This window comes from Haliotis cracherodii, unplaced genomic scaffold (genome assembly GCF_022045235.1).
Source record: "Haliotis cracherodii isolate W230 unplaced genomic scaffold, xgHalCrac1.p SCAF_17, whole genome shotgun sequence".
Classification (NCBI taxonomy): Eukaryota; Metazoa; Mollusca; class Gastropoda; order Lepetellida; family Haliotidae; genus Haliotis; species Haliotis cracherodii.
This window is the reverse complement of record NW_027266272.1, coordinates 30848663-30868143: the sequence shown is the minus strand read 5'-3', so window position 1 is coordinate 30868143 and position 19481 is coordinate 30848663. Positions and strand designations below refer to the sequence as shown.

The 19481-nt window shown below is 42.8% G+C and overlaps 5 protein-coding genes across 7 annotated transcripts in view; 1 reads left to right on the top strand and 4 right to left on the bottom strand.

The window, feature by feature from the left end:
* Window positions 1–1212: 1212 nt before the first annotated feature.
* On the bottom strand, window positions 1213–1626 carry LOC139464789 (high mobility group nucleosome-binding domain-containing protein 5-like). Its single transcript, XM_071246298.1, has one exon. It carries the CDS (start codon window positions 1624–1626, stop codon window positions 1213–1215), a length of 414 nt encoding a protein of 137 aa, XP_071102399.1.
* A 499-nt stretch (window positions 1627–2125) lies between these two features.
* LOC139464788 (high mobility group nucleosome-binding domain-containing protein 5-like) lies at window positions 2126–2539 on the bottom strand. Its single transcript, XM_071246297.1, has one exon. The coding sequence runs from the start codon at window positions 2537–2539 to the stop codon at window positions 2126–2128; it is 414 nt and encodes a 137-aa protein (XP_071102398.1).
* A 424-nt stretch (window positions 2540–2963) lies between these two features.
* On the bottom strand, window positions 2964–4600 carry LOC139464786 (H/ACA ribonucleoprotein complex subunit 1-like). Its single transcript, XM_071246296.1, has 2 exons — window positions 4375–4600; window positions 2964–3100 (listed from the first exon to the last, which is right to left on the bottom strand). The coding sequence occupies exons 1-2, from the start codon at window positions 4598–4600 to the stop codon at window positions 2964–2966; spliced, it is 363 nt and encodes a 120-aa protein (XP_071102397.1).
* Window positions 4601–4609: 9 nt separating this feature from the next.
* On the bottom strand, window positions 4610–5203 carry LOC139464785 (sodium/potassium/calcium exchanger 1-like). Its single transcript, XM_071246295.1, has one exon. The coding sequence runs from the start codon at window positions 5201–5203 to the stop codon at window positions 4610–4612; it is 594 nt and encodes a 197-aa protein (XP_071102396.1).
* A 5888-nt stretch (window positions 5204–11091) lies between these two features.
* Window positions 11092–19481, top strand: part of LOC139465057 (disintegrin and metalloproteinase domain-containing protein 28-like) — a 105060-nt gene continuing 96670 nt past the window's right edge. For all 3 annotated transcript variants that reach the window (XM_071246755.1, XM_071246756.1, XM_071246754.1), the window contains exon 1: window positions 11092–11278. In XM_071246755.1, coding sequence (XP_071102856.1) covers window positions 11203–11278 — 76 coding nt within the window. In that variant the 5' untranslated portion in view covers window positions 11092–11202. The remainder of the gene's footprint in view (window positions 11279–19481) is intronic.

Sequence of the window (19481 nt, the reverse complement as noted above, 5' to 3'; positions counted from 1 at the left end):
CTACTTCCTTCTCCATCGTCCCTATATCCACTCTTTCCTCCCAATTTCCACCTCCATCCTCCCCACTTCCTCCTCCATCCTCCCTACTTCCCCTCCATCCTCCGTTCTTCCCCCTCCTTCCCAATCCATTCTCCCTACTTCCCACTCCATCCTCACTACTTTCCTTTACACCCTCCCTCCTTCCCCCTCCATCCTCCCTACTTCTTCCTCCATCCTCCCTACTCCCCTCTCTACCCTCCCTACTTCCCCCTCTATCCTCCCTACTCCCCCCCCCCCCATCCTCCCTACTTCCCCTCCATCCTCCCTTCTTTCCCTCCTTCCTCCCTACTTCTACTCCATCTTCCCTACTTCCACCTCAGTCCTCCCTACTTCCCCTCCATCCTTCCTTCATTCCCTCCTTCCTCCCTACTTTCCGTCCATCCTCCCTACTTCCCCTCCAACCTCCCTACTTCCCCTCCATGCTCCCTTCTTCCTCCCTACTTCCCCCTCCATACTCCCTACTTCCCCCTCTATCCTCCCTACTTCCCCCTCCATCCTCCCTATTCCCCTCCATCCTCCCTACTACCCCCCCCCCCCCCCATCCTCCCTACTTCCCCTTCATCCTCCCTTCATCCCCTCCTTCCTCCCTACTTCCCCTCCATCTTCCCTATTTCCCTCCATCCTCCCAGCTTTCCCCTCCATCCTCCCTACTTCCCCCTATATCCTCCCTACTTCTTCCTCCATCCTCCATACTCCCCTCTCTACCCTCCCTACTCCCCTCTCTACCCTCCCCCCCCCCCCCCCCCCCCATCCTCCCTACTCCCCCTCCATCCTCCCTTCTTCCCCTCCTTCCTCCCTACTTCCACTCCATCTTCCCTACTTCCCCTTCCATCCTCCCTACTTCCCCTCCATCCTTCCTTCATTCCCTCCTTCCTCCCTACTTCCGTCCATCCTCCCTACTTCCCTTCCATCGTCCCTTCTTCCCCTCCTTCCTCCTTCCTTCCCCTCCATCCTCCCTTCTCCCCCTCCTTCCTCCCTACATCCCCCTCCATTCTCCCTACTTCCCTCTCTATCCTCCTTATATCCCCTCCCACTTCCTTTCTGCCCCTCCTTCATCCCAACTTGCACCTCCATCCTCCCTACTTCCCCTCCATGCTCCCTTCTTCCTCCCTACTTCCCCCTCCATACTCCCTACTTTCCCCTCTATCCTCCCTACTTCCCCCTCCATCCTGCCTATTCCCCTCCATCCTCCCTACTTCCCCCTCCATCCTCCCTACTTCCCCTCCATCCTTCCTTCATTCCCTCCTTCCTCCCTACTTCCCGTCCATCGTCCCTACTTCCCCTCCATCCTCCCTTCTTCCCCTCCTTCCTTTTTCCTTCCCTTCCATCCTCCCTCCTTCCCCCTCCATACTCCCTACTTCCCCTCCATGCTCCCTTCTTCCTCCCTACGTCCCCCTCCATACTCCCTACCTCCCCCTCCATCCTCCCCATTTCACCCTCCATCCTCCTTACTTCCCCTTCTTCCTCCCAGCTTCCCTCTCCATCCTCCCTACTTCCCCCTATATCCTCCCTACTTGTTCTTCCATCCTCCCTACTTCCTTCTTTATCCTCCCTACTTCCCCCTCCATCCTCCCTATTCCCCTCCATCCTCCGTACTTCCCCTCCATCCTCCCTACTTCCCCCTCCATCCTCCCTACTTCCCCTCCATCCTCACTTCTTCCTCCCTGCTTCCCCCTCCATACTCCCTACTTCCCCATCTATACTCCCCATTTCACCCTCCATACTCCCTACTTCCCCTTCTTCCTCCGATCTTCCCCCTCCAACCTCCCTACTTCCCCTTCTTCCTCCTGACTTCCCCCTTCCTCCTCCTTACTTCCCCTCCATCCCCCCTTCTTCCCCTCCTTTCTCCCTACTTCCCCTCCATCCTCCCTTCTTCCCCTCCTTCCTCCCTACATCCCCCTCCATTCTCCCTACTTCCCTCTCTATCCTCCTTATATCCCCTCCCACTTCCTTTCTGCCCCTCCTTCATCCCAACTTGCACCTCCATCCTCCCTACTTCCCCTCCATGCTCCCTTCTTCCTCCCTACTTCCCCCTCCATACTCCCTACTTTCCCCTCTATCCTCCCTACTTCCCCCTCCATCCTGCCTATTCCCCTCCATCCTCCCTACTTCCCCCTCCATCCTCCCTACTTCCCCTCCATCCTTCCTTCATTCCCTCCTTCCTCCCTACTTCCCGTCCATCGTCCCTACTTCCCCTCCATCCTCCCTTCTTCCCCTCCTTCCTTTTTCCTTCCCTTCCATCCTCCCTCCTTCCCCCTCCATACTCCCTACTTCCCCTCCATGCTCCCTTCTTCCTCCCTACGTCCCCCTCCATACTCCCTACCTCCCCCTCCATCCTCCCCATTTCACCCTCCATCCTCCTTACTTCCCCTTCTTCCTCCCAGCTTCCCTCTCCATCCTCCCTACTTCCCCCTATATCCTCCCTACTTGTTCTTCCCTCCTCCCTACTTCCTTCTTTATCCTCCCTACTTCCCCCTCCATCCTCCCTATTCCCCTCCATCCTCCGTACTTCCCCTCCATCCTCCCTACTTCCCCCTCCATCCTCCCTACTTCCCCTCCATCCTCACTTCTTCCTCCCTGCTTCCCCCTCCATACTCCCTACTTCCCCATCTATACTCCCCATTTCACCCTCCATACTCCCTACTTCCCCTTCTTCCTCCGATCTTCCCCCTCCAACCTCCCTACTTCCCCTTCTTCCTCCTGACTTCCCCCTTCCTCCTCCTTACTTCCCCTCCATCCCCCCTTCTTCCCCTCCTTTCTCCCTACTTCCCCTCCATCCTCCCTTCTTCCCCTTCTTCCTCCGAACTTCCCCCTCCATTCTTCCTCCTTCCCCCTCTATCCTCCTTACTTCCCCTCCCACTTCCTTTCTGCCCCTCCTTCCTCCCTACTTCCCATCCATCCTCCTTTCTTCCGCTCCTTCGTCCCTACTTCCCCTGCTTCATCCCAACTTGCACCTCCATCCTCCCACCTTCCCTCTCCGTCATCCCTTCTTCCTCCTCCTTACTCCCTACTTCCCTCTCCACCATTGCTACTTCCCACTCCATCCTCTCTTCTTCCCCTCCTTCCCAATCCATCCTCCCTACTTCCCACTCCATCCTCAGTACTTCCCTTTACACCCTCCCTACTTTCCCCTCCATCCTCCCTACTTCCCCCTCCATCCTCCTGACTTCCCTCTCCACCTTCCCTACTTCCCCTCCATCCTCCCTATTTCCCCTCCATCCTCCCAGCTTCCCCCTCCATCCTCCCTACTTCCCCTCCATCCTCCCTTCTTTCCCTCCTTCCTCCCTACTTCCACTCCATCTTCCCTACTTCCACCTCAGTCCTCCCTACTTTCCGTCCATCCTCCCTACTTCCCCTCCAACCTCCCTACTTCCCCTCCATGCTCCCTTCTTCCTCCCTACTTCCCCCTCCATACTCCCTACTTCCCCCTCTATCCTCCCTACTTCCCTCTCCATCCTCCCTATTCCCCTCCATCCTCCCTACTACGCCCCCCCCCCCCCCCCCCATCCTCCCTACTTCCCCCTCCATACTCCCTACTTCCCCCTCTATCCTCCCTACTTCCCTCTCCATCCTCCCTATTCCCCTCCATCCTCCCTACTACGCCCCCCCCCCCCCCCCCCCCCCATCCTCCCTACTTCCCCTTCATCCTCCCTTCATCCCCTCCTTCCTCCCTACTTCCCCTCCATCTTCCCTATTTCCCCTCCATCCTCCCAGCTTTCCCCTCCATACTCCCTACTTCCCCCTATATCGTCCCTACTTCTTCCTCCATCCTCCATACTCCCCTCTCTACCCTCCCTACTCCCCTCTCTACCCTCCCCCCTCTATCCCACCTACTTCCCCCTCCATCCTCCCTATTCCCCTCCATTCTCTCTAACACCCCCCCCCCCTATCCTCCCTACTCCCCCTCCATCCTCCCTTCTTCCCCTCCTTCCTCCCTACTTCCACTCCATCCTCCCTACTTCCCCTTCCATCCTCCCTACTTCCCCTCCATCCTTCCTTCATTCCCTCCTTCCTCCCTACTTCCGTCCATCCTCCCTACTTCCCTTCCATCGTCCCTTCTTCCCCTCCTTCCTCCTTCCTTCCCCTCCATCCTCCCTTCTCCCCCACCTTCCTCCCTACATCCCCCTCCATTCTCCCTACTTCCCCCTCTATCCTCCTTATATCCCCTCCCACTTCCTTTCTGCCCCTCCTTCATCCCAACTTGCACCTCCATCCTCCCTACTTCCCCTCCATGCTCCCTTCTTCCTCCCTACTTCCCCCTCCATACTCCCTACTTCCCCCTCTATCCTCCCTACTTCCCCCTCCATCCTCCCTATTCCCCTCCATCCTCCCTACTTCCCCCTCCATCCTCCCTACTTCCCCTCCATCCTTCCTTCATTCCCTCCTTCCTCCCTACTTCCCGTCCATCGTCCCTACTTCCCCTCCATCCTCCCTTCTTCCCCTCCTTCCTTTTTCCTTCCCCTCCATCCTCCCTCCTTCCCCCTCCATACCCCCTACTTCCCCTCCATGCTCCCTTCTTCCTCCCTGCTTCCGCCTCCATACTCCCTACCTCCCCCTCCATCCTCCCCATTTAACCCTCCATCCTCCCTACTTCCCCTTCTTCGTCCCAGCTTCCCTCTCCATCCTCCCTACTTCCCCCTATATCCTCCCTACTTCTTCCTCCCTCCTCCCTACTTCCTTCTTTATCCTCCCTACTTCCCCCTCCATCCTCCCTACTCCCCCCCCCCCCCCCCCCCCCGATCCTCCCTACTTCCCCTCCATCCTCCCCCTCCATCCTCCCAGCTTCCCCTTCCATCCTCTCTACTTCCCCTTCCTTCCTCCCTACTTCCCCCTCCATCCTCCCTACTTCCCGCTTCATCCTCCCTATTTCCCATTCCTTCCTCCCTATTGCTCCCTCCATCCTCCCTTCTTTCCCTCGATCCCCCCTACTTTCCCCTCCATCCTCCCTACTTTCCCCTCCTTCCTTCCTACTTCCCACTCCATCCTCCCTACTTTCCCCTCCAACCACCCCTACTTCCCCCTCCATCCTCCCTACTTCCTCCTCCATCCTCCCTACTTCCCCTCCATCCTCCCCCTCCATCCTCCCAGCTTCCCCCTCCATCCTCTCTACTTCCCCTTCCTTCCTCCCTACTTCCCCCTCCATCCTCCCTACTTTCCCCTCCATCCTCCCCCTCCATCCTCCCTTCCTCCGTACATGTAACTGAACCCGGGAGTTGCTCTGATTCTAATGCTGATTTTGGAAAGAATAGTGTGCGTCATTGTCAGCACCATAGATATCTGTGATCTATTATATATAATTATATTGTGGCCATTGGTCATCAACAATTAAATCATGCATTTGATATTCAAAATCATTCTTTATAAGGATCGTGGCTCCTGCACTATTTGCGGTGCCACGACAATAATGGTACCTTCACATCCCCACTTACTAGCACTGTGAGTACGTCAACGTCACCACACAAAAGGCCCGTGGTACAATGAATGGTGTCTGCCCTTGAAGCGTTCATAATATACAATACGGAGTTTCAATGTATATGACTCCCCGAGGATCACCATCCTGCACGGTGGTGTGTTCATGTATGTGTACAGACACAAAAACAAAATTTGAAAATAAAATGTCAGTCCGGATCTAAGGCTTATATTGTGTGTGTGTTTTTCAAAACAACAACAACAACACTGTGATAGAATGAATATCAAAGTCAAAGCATGGCTGTTGTGGTGACGGATCTATGAAAAGAAGTTTGTTGTTCTCGGCTGGTGACCGCATCAATGTCACCACAACGCATGTACTTTTGTGCGAGCTTCTCTGTCGTCTCTGGACCTTTTAAATACAGCTCACTCTGACCTCACTCTGTTGCTTCAACTGTGGAATTACCGAAATGGGTCGGAGCACGTTCACATGTCTCATGTTGTCGATGTGCTAGCCAAGGGAGGGATAAATTCCAGGTATCATTCTCAACTTCCTGGGGAAAATACAACCCATTCTGTCTACAGGCGCTATAACGTTTTTACATCCACCTCACATATCGGGTACCACCGCTCGTTTTGACACTTATGTTTCGGGTGTATGTACCTTCTCTAGTTTCCAGCATCTGGTCATCTACCAACGACTACACTGTAAAGACCTGTAAACATTGTCCTTCCATAGGCGGAATATTCTCTCACCGAAAGTAACAGGCTCGTGGGTTCCCTCATGCTCGAGGTGTTTCTTAAGAAACAGAATATGGTACGGGTGCCTACCTCAGGGCATATAACTACAGCAATCCCCAATTATTACATACTACACAGAATTGCTAAAACCTTGAACGATAATTTCATCTCAAGCGAAAGTGTGTGAATGTTTTTTTCACGCCAATCAGCAATATTACAGCTGTATCACGACAGCCTGTAATTCAGGGTCAGGCAAACCAGTGATTGACAGCATGAACAATTAACTATCGAAGCCGTGGAGGAAAAGGACACGATTGTCTCGCATTCTAACCACCGATCCTATTTTCCGGATTAACGACAAGCATCAGACACTGGGGACCTATTTTCTGCACCGTAATCCCCACTGGACAAACGTCAGGCGTGCAAGTGTTATACTTAACAAGAAAACAATGCCCCACGTGGGATTTTTTACTGGAGTATCCAAACCATGACAAGCCCTGCAGCCATAATTAAATCGGATTAAACGATTTTCTTTGTTATCTATAATAAACACCCGATAGGCACACTTGCTACCGTAGTGTTTTTTTTATATTTAAAAAAATGTGTGGATTTATGCTGATTGGCAGATAATGAGTTTCTAACAGTCATAAATAGGCAACTCTACGTCCAAGTATTGTGATAATTGTAAAGAAAACCCCCAGCTTTGTTTTCAATACAAGACCAGTTATCCGATTAGTGTACATTGGATTGCGTCATGTTGAGACGACAAAGACCATCACTGATACTTCGTTTGCTTTGTTTTGAGCGCTTTGAAAAGGTTTAAATGATGTTATCTGATTCATGCTTGTTAAATCATTTCGCTATTTGAATAAGAAATACGTTACATTTAGGTGTTTGTTATATCTTGTGCTTGATGAAGATTTTATTGCACAATACTCATAAAACTTTACGCCTCTAGCCTCAATGTATTATCACCGGCTTAATTTTGGTATTTAATGACCAATGGAAATTTGCAAATAATTTCAACAAAGCAATACTATTCCATATTATTACACATGTATCTATTACCTTTTCATGCTGTGCATAATATCTCATATCTTACTGTTTATCCTCAATACGCAACATAAGACAATGGTTACCCATTGGGTATGTACTGTGCAGATAAATACATCTCTGACATAATTAACGCTGCTTCTAAATGTATGTAATTTTGTCACTGTATGTCTGCTTGTCCCGGGAGAATTGTCATCACACTGCGATCCCATACGTTTTCAAATTTAGTGAAACAGGCCAAGCATTACAATCGTTTTGAATCTAGGGTTCGAACCCGTGATCTCCACTTTGAACTTTACAATATTAGTGGTATGGCACGGCTGCTGTGCCACCTCGTGACATATTTAAGGATTTATAAGCCTATGATAGATGAGATTTCAATGTTAGATTGAAGAAAGCCAAACAATTACACACAAAGTGCAATTCTCTGAGAATAGAGACTTGTATGAAGATCCGGGCTAGAATAGGTCTTCAGCAACACATGCTTGCCGAAAAAGGTGACTATGCTTGTCCTAAGAGGCGACTAACGGGATCAGGTGGTCAGGCTCGCTGACTTGGTTGATGCATGTCATCGTATCTCAACTGCGTGGATCGATGCTCATGATATCAATCACTGGATTGTCTGGTCCAGACTCTATTATTTACAGGCAGCCGTCATATAGCTGCAATATTGCTGAGTGCGGCGTTAAACAACAAACCAACCAACAAACCAACTCTGAGAATAGAACTGTCAGTTAGGTGTAACAATCTACAAATTTCATACTTTTTGTTTCTTTGGTTGGTTTATGGTTTCTTTTTTCCTTCTTGGTAGCTTTTTTGGTTCATATGTTTGTTTGTTTGATTGCTTGGTCGTTTCTGTGTTTGATTGGTTGTTTGCTTCTGCATTTGTTTCGGTACTTTGGCTGCTTGCTTCTTTCGTTTGAATGCTTAGTTGGTTGGTTGTTTAATTGCTTATTATGTGGTTTGTATGGTTGTTCGTTTGGGTTTTTTAGGGGGGTTAACTGGTGGTTTCTTTATTTGTTTCGTTGGTTGGTTGCTTAATAGGTTGTTTGTTTCTTAGTTTTGTTGGTTGTTTTGTTGGTTAGTTGCTTCTTTGTTTGTTTTTTTGGTAGTTGGATTGGTTGGTTGTTTCAGTGTTTGTCTTTTTTAACTGGTTGGTTAATTGTATGTATTTGTTTGGTGGCGTTTAAATTGTTTGGATGGGTGGGTATTTGGTTAGTTCAGTGTTTGTTTGTCTTTTTTCTTGGGTGCGTGTTTGGTTGGTTGGTTTTGATTTCTTGGATTGTTTATTTGTTTAAGTGTTAGTTGGTTGGTTCTTTGGTAGCTTGTTTGTTTTGTTGGGTTTGTTTGTTTGTTCGCATGTTTGGTTTTTCGTTTGTTTGTTGGTTGGTTGATTTTAGGTTGTTGGAATGGAAATTTGTTTCCATTTTTCATTGGTTGGTTCTTTTCTTGTTTGGATGGCTAGTTGTTTGGTTACTACTTAGTGCTGGTTGTTTGGTTGGGGTTATTGCTTTTGCTGGTTGATTGGTTGGTTGTTTTGCGGTTGTTTCATCGGCTGGTTGTTTCTGTGTATGTTTGTTTGTTTCTTTTATTGCTGGATGTTTGTATTGTTTGTTTTTGTTTGGTTTTATTGTTTGTTTGGTTGCTTGCTTGATTGTTCATTTGTTTTTGTTTTTTGTTTTTATCTGTGTTTGTTTGTTTGTTTGTTTAGTTTAGTTGTTGTTTAGCTGGTTATTTTACTCAGTTGTTTAGTTATCGCTTACTTAGTCGCTTGGTTATATTATTTTATTTTATCTTAGTTTAGTTTCTTTGGTTCGTTTAGTTGGGTTTAACACCGCAGGGAAAGCCAGAAGTGATGTTTGTTTGTTTTTAAATTGCTGAGCTGGTTGGTTTTTTTTATATTTGGTTGTTTGGTTGCTTGGTGTATTTAGTTTGATGTTTGTTTGGTTGCATGGTTGTTTGCTTGGTTCTTTGTAACTTTGGCTGTTTGCTTGTTGCTTGTTGTTTTGAATTGTTTGGTAGGTATTATTTGGTTAGCTGTTTGTTAGGTTGTTTATTTGTTGTTTCTGTGTTGTTGTTTTTGGGTGCTGTTTTGGTTAGTTTAGTTGTTGTTTGGCTAGTCGTTTAGTTAGTTTTTAGTTAGTCGCTTCGCTGTTTTTGTTAAGTTTAGTTAGTTTAGTAAGTTAGTTGGGTTTAACGCCGCTAGGAAAGCTCGAAGTGATGACATGTACACGAAACTGAAGTGAATTTAACAAAACTAAAGTTTTAAAAGTTAACATACATACATGTATCGAGAAATATCTTCGTTTTTTTTAGTTATATACGGTGGCGTCTTAACATGACATAGTCTGGACCAGACACAGCATTGCGTCGATAGTCTGGGCAACGATACACCGCCAGAACACTCTCATTCAACCAGGCCATAACTAAGAACTACTCCTTTCACTCATGCATCAATACTAGTCTCACTCAGAAATTGCCATCCGAATCTCATTCTTACACGAGAAAGCAGTGGACGTATCAGGAATGCACACTGACACACGTGTTTGTTGTTTACGCCGCATTCCATGCAGTGATTAATATTATGACGACGTCTTACGTCATCGGGGCAGGGTGACACAATCAACCAAGTCACGGATTTACGATCAGTCAGGGTGACGGACAAAAATAATATTTGTGAGAAGTAATAGTATGCATTACATTTTAGTTTTACACGCATAGTAGTAATACCTCACTCAATTTAAATACATAATTTTATATATATACTGAACAAAAATAGGCGCCATGAATGTTTTGAGGGATATTTTTTGTAGTGAAGATTAAGCGCACACTTTCATACAAAATACAAAATACTGAACAAACAATTATGTTATTTATTATCCGTGCCTTTTATGTTCAGAATAGATGCTAATATTCTTTGTAATATAGGTCTTGTCAATTGTTCCTTAATTTCTTTTAAGCTAGAAGAGGTTCGTTTAGTTTCTTCTTTTTCTTTGGCTTCTAATAAGGTTCTCGTCACGATATGGCTGAAATATTGCCGTGAAGTAAAGCTTTAACTCACTCACTCTAATAAGGTTCCGTCTGTAGGTCTAGACATTGTAATAAGGTCCTTGGTGGGACTGCGATATTGTCTCTGTGTATAGTTAGGGGAAATTGCCAGCTGGTATTTAGATCGTTATATACATCAGCCTCTGTGCTCTGTCCGACAAACCAATTGGGATCTGTACGACTTGAATCCAACTTGCATGATTTGCCAATTAGATCGAGAAGAAACTACCAACAGTGTCTCAGTTTGACATGGCTACGAGACATCTGTGGTTACTTTTAAGATAAGATGAATAAAGTTGTGATTGTATTTACTGTCATAGCAAGTGTTTTAAAGAGAACACGCGCGACTGGAAATCAAGGTAAGTTGAGATTATAAATAACTTTTCAACCCTATGAACTAAATGTATTGAGATTAATTAAACCTATTTTATTTCACTTAGTTAGCTGGATTGGGAAACTACTCGTGTGAAATGCTCGTGTATTGAAACTCGAATACTAATATGTTTGGGTACAATTGCCTTCAAATTAGATGTAGTTTGCACATTACAGCAGATATGCAATATACAAAATAAGCGCCTTTATCATAAATTAGCAGACACACCTGTCACACTTTAAATTTGGACACCTGCAAATATGGAAACATGGCCTTCTCTTGAATAAATTCGAGCAAGAATTTAACAAATTAAATTCTTGAATAAATTCGGTAAACAATTTCAGTGATATTTTACTATCGCTTCATATTTGTCCACTGATTGCACAAATTACCTCCCTTTAAAATACGAAAGCGAGGTAGGAGGTAACTCTGCTCGAACGTAGCGGTATCAACAAAAGGCTTTGATCACTGTACGCGAGGGATGGGATTTGATTACTAGCAATATGACGTGAAATTTGTGACAGTTTCTAACTGGGAATATGCATAATTCCATTGGATTACTAACTTTGGTGCTATGTTGGTGCTGCGTGCATCAAGGATACGCCGCTACATATGGTAAGTCGAGAAAAACATGGGTACAATGCGTGTCTGTTTTGAAATCCATTCATAAGCAAGTATTGGGGAACTGTAGAATGACTCACGCTAGTGGATTATAGTAGCGTCGTGTTTTACAATACAGAGTCAAGGTTATCGTCGATCTTCGCTGTTGTTTATTATAGGCTTAATATTATGTATTAAGCCGTTGTTCTGCCGACAGTGATATCGTCCGCGGCCAATCTGCAATAAATAATGTGTTATCGACATCAGTTCGTCAACACGAAGTGTCGCTACACTGTCATGCCTTTAACACGCGCATCTTCCAAGCCAATTGACGACAGGTCGAAGCTGCTCTGTCAAGTTAACTTCTGTGCGCTACAGGCGATTGTTTTTGTGTATTCTATTGTTATTTGCAATATGCACGCCAATTCACAGTTAATTTGATTGTTTATTGTGACTGGGAAATAAATTCCTAATATGCAATTTCAAGATGTGATAAAGAAATATATAGTCAGCTTAGATACATTGATATGCATTGTTGTGCATATCAACATATCAAGTAATGCTTGTAGATTGTAAAGTTACCCATGTGATAATAATATTGTTGCTTATTGTTTCAATTTTTCAACATTAATCATGTTTTTCTTACATTTTTTCCAATACATGTTCAATTTTCAATTTTAGAATATATTGTTTCTTGGATTATTTCTTATAGCATTATAAGCTCTTGTACAATACTCAGCATTTTGGAGAACATTCAAGTGCTAAACACATTATATCGCTACCACTCTCGGCGCAGCTGCTAGTAATTTTCCGCATTGATAATGTTAATATGTGAAACAGATCAAAGGCGTTGAGAGTCCTCAAAATCCTTTGGATCACCCTGACACGTGATATAAAGAGGTACTTATTCAGTCAATTAATATTTGCAATGTTACCAGGATATAAGGGTATGTGTTAATTGGTTAAAAACCCGACCTTTTTTCTTGTCAATTTGCCAAATATAATTCTAACCATGAACTGCTAATGCAGTTTCATGTTGTTTGAATACAATGTTCCTTGTAGTCAGTGTTGGGAAGTAAAGGCGATCCTGGGGTTCCTTAGTTTTTCAGATGTAGGGTCTAGTGACTCCCCTAAATCTTATATGTTTTAAATTTGGGTTAAAACAAAGGTCCATTGACTTTCAAGCTTAATTTCATACACTACTGTAGGCATACATGTTTTTTGAACATACACAACCATTGCTGTTGCATTTTTGCATCACTAAGCATGCTAATAAACTTTAAGCATGCTAAATTTACATTGTTACTATTACAATCAATTAGAGGATGTTCTTCATACATTCTTCCTATTTCATTTTTTCATCAAAAGAACTTATATAATATATGACAGTGATGAAACTAATGCTTGGACAATTGCCATACACGTATGAATAGTGTTTGCTGAAACAGTTTTTATATTTCTTATATTAAATGTCTGTCTCTACAATGGTAAGAAGTAATTATTATGTAAAACGAAAAGGGACAATAAGCACAAGAAAATTTAGTACAAATAAAATTAAAAAACAATACTATTCATATGTATCCTTGTAAAATCAGTAACAAAACAGACTAGTATTGTGAAAATGTCCAGGATTTGAAGAACCATGTTACTCTTCACTCACCTATGATCATGTTTCATTTTGCAGTAGATATGGGTACATATCTGCAGTCACCATACAAACAATACTCATCTAAATATATAAACTTCATTCAGATATTCTGGATCAAACCACAAAAAATATATTTAACTTGAAAATGAGTTTCCGCAATTGATGGAAGAACACGTTTTCCTCAATTTGATTGAAGTTGTCTTGGAGGATGAAATAACTGATGATTCAGCTGGCATGTCTTATGATAATCAGCGTACAGACCCTTGTGTATTCCCCTCATCAGGACCTACCACTACCAGTTAAGAAAAACACAAAAATCTAGAATCAATGCAAAGTTTGACTTTTACAGATTCCACGTTGTAAATGATGCGATGCAATAGTTCAGAGTTGTATCATACGTTCAAATATATTTTCTTCTATGTGTACAGGCTTTTGAGAAGGCCCCTCAACATTTGAAATGAACAACTTGTGTATGTCAACTAGAATGTTGAGGTGTCATGACCAGTGTTTACTATAGACTTAGCAGCGGGTGAATGATGCAATACAAGCCACTGGCTCGAGATGCAATCACGACGCCCGACACATACAAACAGTTGGTCCATTCCTCCCATTGTTTAGCATTTAGCTGATCAACAACTTCTTGACCAGTTGTTGGTCAGCTTAATTGAAGGTGTTTTCCTTGGTACTTTTCAAGTTTCAAATATTAAGAGTGTGGATGCTACTTTCAAATTACAGTATCAAATTTCTTTAAATTGAGGATTAGAAATTTGAAGCAGATTTAGATTAAGGTTTAGACAAACTTATGCTGGTGTGATTAATGCATATAGTTTGAATTGGAGTAGTACAAAAAGTAGACATGAGACATGAAAGACTATTAATTAAAAAAATGCTTCTGTTGTTACTTGCTGAAAATAATGATCAGAGGGTCAGAATTTGTATTAATGTTTAAGGAGATTTTTATTTTCATTTTTACAAATCCATAACATTGAATTTGAGCTTTTCTGATGAAATTTTGGACAAGGATAATTTTTATTTTATTTTGCATTCATGATATTTTGTTTCAGTTATCATGACAAATTATGATCGTGCATAATCTAAGGTTATGTGAACAAAACAATAAATGAAACTGTGAGCATGGTGGGGATTGTTATGCTGTAGGTATTATGTTCAGTTAACAAGAGCATGCATTGCCTTCATCAGGAGTGTATGGGTAGGAGGGTTCAGATACAACATGGACAGGAAGGTCTTGACAGAAGAGGATGCTGATAATTTCCTCAAATACATTCTAATCTATTGGTCAGTGAAGGGGTTGACCAAACTGGTATATAACTGGAATATTGCTGACACTAAAGCATACTAAAACCACTTCATACTCACACAGTGGAGGGTTGTTCCCTGATGTTACAGATATATACTGGGGACTCAATTATAGACTAACATGGATCCAGCCTTTGTCTTAAATTCATTGAAATGTGGCACAAATTTCTTATCACTTTTTGCACCCAATAGTGCATTGATTATTCCAACCCTTGCTTATGGCTGCATGGCTGAGTTATGCTAATGCAGTCCCCCTGTATTACGTCTGTCACATAAACTGCATCCATATTGTACAGATAGCTCTGTATCCATCAGTAGCGCGTGTGATACAGATCGGGGGATCCCCAGTCCCCCTGTATTACATCTGTCACATAAACTGCATCCATATTGTACAGATCGCTCTGTATCAACCAGCAGGGTGTGTGATACAGATAGGTGGAGCCCTAGTCCCCCTGTATTACATCTGTCACATAAACTGCATCCATATTGTACAGATAGCTCTGTATCAACCAGCAGGGTGTGTGATACAGTGCAGTGATACAGATAGGTGGAGCCCTAGTCCCCCTGTATTACATCTGTCACATAAACTGCATCCATATTGTACAGATAGCTCTGTATCAACCAGCAGGGTGTGTGATACAGTGCAGTGATACAGATAGGTGGAGCCCTAGTCCCCCTGTATTACATCTGTCACATAAACTGCATCCATATTGTACAGATCGCTCTGTATCAACCAGCAGGGTGTGTGATACAGTGCAGTGATACAGATAGGTGGAGCCCTAGTCCCCCTGTATTACGTCTGTCACATAAACTGCATCCATATTGTACAGATAGCTCTGTATCAACCAGCAGGGTGTGTGATACAGTGCAGTGATACAGATAGGTGGAGCCCTAGTCCCCCTGTATTACATCTGTCACATAAACTGCATCCATGTTGTACAGATAGCTCTGTATCAACCAGCAGGGTGTGTGATACAGTGCAGTCAATGCAGTTACACAGATAGTTAAATACCATATATACCTACATTAATCATGGGTTCTTTCAGAACCAATGAAACAATTAATAATTTAGGAATCTTTAGATTAGCATGCACGGTCCCAAAGCTGAAAACCTCAACGACCCCAGGATGCCCCTGAATTTTTAACACTGTTACAAATCACTGAGGTTTCCGCTCAGATATTATGAGCATAACCAATTGTATTTTGGATGCCTCCCTTTCAAGCTTCATGGATCTGTCCGTGGTAGCATGATAGATAGAATTTCATTCACAAAATAATGACCCTGAACTGAGTGTTTTGATGTAATATGACCTAAGTGTATTGTTGTATCCCTACTGGTCAGTACAGAATTTGGGGAGAGGTTAGTGTTGGAATCATGTCAGTTCAAAATGGCATGGCTCCATGTACACTCTGTCAGGATATAGCCCGACAATAGATGTCAGTCATGCCAACACCAGTGTCTTGGCTTATTCTATTGTGAGGCTATATTTCTACCCTGTGTATAGGGCGCCCCCCTTGAAACCCCCCCGATTCTAGGTATAAAAAACTTGCCTAATACACGGCGATATACGATAAATCTTTTGCAACATTTGGCAACTTCAATGGAATATATGGATGGTCAATAGGAAATAAAGCTTACAAATTACATGAAATACTTTCCTGATACATTGTATGGTAAAAAGTTGTAAATGTTATAACTGGTCAAATCTGTAACGAAGGGTAAAGTAACTGGTGTACATCTAAAACCAAATGTCCTTTTGTGCAGTGATCCAATGTTATTATGATAGAAAGATACAGGTCTATTGATGTGTCATATTGAATTATTTTTAACCACTAGCATTAATTTGAGATGATGAGATCAGTCTACACATTTTAAATAGCTTTTATCAGGTGATGGTGTATTGATTTTGTAATGAAGCAGTCGCTCGGAGTTGAAACATGACGCCATGTTCAGTAACCTACAGTTCCAGAAATGCGTAAGAGGATTATCTGGCAAATCATGCAAACAACAGACCAAGATTAGGTTATTATGAAGATGGAGATGATGGGTAGAATATTATTCATGAAATGAATGACACTGGTCAGATGCCAGGTCCTGTTATCAGGGTTTACTGGAAGCTGCATTCGGTATATTATTCAAATTAGAGCAGAAAATGGATGATTGCATGTGATATCTTCATATGTCAGACATTTGTGGGCTTGTGCATTGAGTGGATTTACATTTGATGTTTTGATGTTTACTGGCTAATAATGTTATTTTGTTTGTATGAGGGAAACATGAATGTAAAGCCTTGTGATTGTATTGGCTCCTGAGCACAAAAAAACATCTCTATGAGGCCTGGTTGACATTACAATTGTGTTCGTTCTGTAGATGTATTCTATACAGGACACTACCATGTACCATGTGTCTTTGACCTGCATGGTCATGAAGAATTCTGAATGCTGAAAATAAACATGCAGGTAATTTAAATGAAACAGTTTAGAAAACTATCTGATCATGCTCATAAAGAAAGGAAAGAAATGTCTTAGACATTGTTAGAAAGATCTTTTCTTGGTTTTGAACCTAATGAGAAAGTGTTGATTGAAAAGTAACAACTACAACGTGACATAGTTATTGTTGAATCATGCTCCATACATCTCAGCCAGCAAGTCCAGACAAAGACGTTGGATGGAGGAGTCATCCAAATTGTCTACAAGTTTGATTTTATCGGCAAACTGTTGTCAATAACTGTGTCCTTTCCATTATGATGTCAGGGGAGGGAGGCTATTTGCTGATAAATTGTCTGACAGTGCAGGAATCCATTATGGAAACACAATTATGGGGATTAGGCAAGGACCTGATTCTGGAGGGTTCTCATTTGTTGCAGTGGCTGCTGCACTGAAGCTGGTTGGTCCTTCTGATCAATGGACAGGCGAGATAATCTTCTCAGCTTTGCACGCCACTCTCGTGTTTTGGGCTGTGCAAATTTTGTAAATTGCTGTATATTAGTATTTCGGCTTTGTGTCGATGGGAATTTATGAGATTGATTTAGAGGATGTTCGAGAGTATAGTGCATCATGTCGAGTTTCACCTTGTCTGCATGTACATGATGGTTGGTTGTGCTGGTGTGTGATGGTTTCTACAGCACACAGTATCAAACATTACTGCCTGTGAACAGCTGTTTTTCAGCCCACATGTTCTGTAAGCACATGAGGAAAATGTGATTTATGTTCAATGTTGGACTTTGATGTAAGTGCTTTGCAAAGAGTATACCTTGTATTTTTCATATCGCTGTTCACATTAATGTCTATTAAATCAGTTAAACTGACATTAAAGTTACATCAAAGAAAGCGGATTTGGCTCAAGGCAGGATACATGATTACATAGATAGATAATAATCACACATCATTCTCCAGTGAACCACTTCACTGACAAGTCAACACACAATACATTTGTCACATATATACATCAGTCGACCACACTTAAAAAATTTGCCCTTCAAGCTTTGAAAATATTGACTAAAAGTAGGGATGGTCATAAGTGTGAAGTAATTGATTGTTAAGTTTGCATGTGTGGTGTTGAGCCAGCATTCTTGAAGACGAGGGAAACATGTTTTGAAAGTTTTTACCATTAGAACTCTCAGTGTCATTTCTTCTGAACTGTGGCACCTTGTGAGTCCAGGAATAGCTGTGTTTGACACTCATTGTCCTCACAGATCTGTTTTGCGCCATATTTTCGATCAGATGAAAAGCTTTTTAGACAAGAAGGAGACAGTTTCTGCTCATTTAACATGTTGTTCAAGAAAAAAAACATGTTGCATGCTAAATATCAAATGTATTAAAAACTCTACATTAGACGTTTTGACACATTTCATAGACTTGATACATTTTAACATGATGAAGAGGATCTTCCCAGAGCCATTCCCTGTTTCCTACAAGGCCGAGTCTTGGAGTACACTCTCTGCACTTAAGTCTGTGTATTGTCACAAGAATAGTTCACTTCCTGACACTCGACTGGACATCCAACAGCAATATGGACTCTGAGGTGTGACTTCTATTTCTGAATATTTATTACAGTTCAATTTGAGATGTTTTGAAAGGTTTAGGAAAATATAAGATAGAATGTGAGTAGTGACATTAAGAAGGAAGGTAAGATTTATAATTGTACTTGACTGTTAGACCATGATGACATTTTATAGTTTCGAATTATTCAAGGTCAGTGAAAGGTTGTGGTGAACCTGTGATAATCTTGATCATACTCATAATTGTGATGATTATAGCAGATGTTTTGTATGTGCTTGCTTCAGAATTCAGCAACTATGTTTATGGAAAGGAAGAGCTTTGGGGGCAAGATAAATTTATTATCAGCTGAATTATGTGTCTTCTTTCAAACTGATTGCATTGAAATGTCGTCTTTATTGATTCAGCCCAGTGATCAATAATTGACTAACCTGATTACATCAGAAACTAATGTGCATCCAACTTATCAAAATATGATAAAATGTTCAAGCAGTTTAGGACATTTTACTCAGTGTCATAATGTTTATCAATGATTTGGAACAAGTAGCTAAAGGCTGAGATTCAGATCTAAATTGTCTTCCTTCTTGAAGACCCACTGACCAGCTGACCAGTAGCTATTAGGTCCATGTTCCGCCTAATTAGCTTCACAGTGGCCATGCCAGTGTTACAACAACCTTTGTTGGACTCTCCTAAGAACTAGCAATGAGCATTTTGAAGCTCCACCTTGTGACCTAATGGCTGTCAGTAATGGATCAGTGGCCGCAACCTGTCAGGCTTGTTGTCAGGACTTTGAATTGATTTATCTGACAAATCGGGTGGAAGCTTGACATCTATTATTTGGGTGATATTCGGAGATTATAAGATTAGAGATGTATACAATGGTATATTTTGTGAATGTTTTTTTGTTTTAACATAGTAAATATTTGCATGGCTTCTGTATATATTAAAGTGTGAAATTGTTTTCTAACTGTAACCCTCATTAAAGTCATTGTGTTAAAATGGTTGAACCAGAGTTCTACAAATATCTATATAGGGTCTCTGTAGTCAAGTAGCCAAGTAGCCAAAAGTGACCACTCACACACACACCCTACCTAAAAGAAAAGAATATCAAATACTACTAGACCTTGAGGTTATCCGTAGAATCATAATAATTTATGCGGAAGATATTTTTAGGCGATTGTCTTGTCCTTCTGTTTTTCTTTATTCTTACTTCTCCTCTCAAGTCATATGCTACATGGGAAAATACACACATTT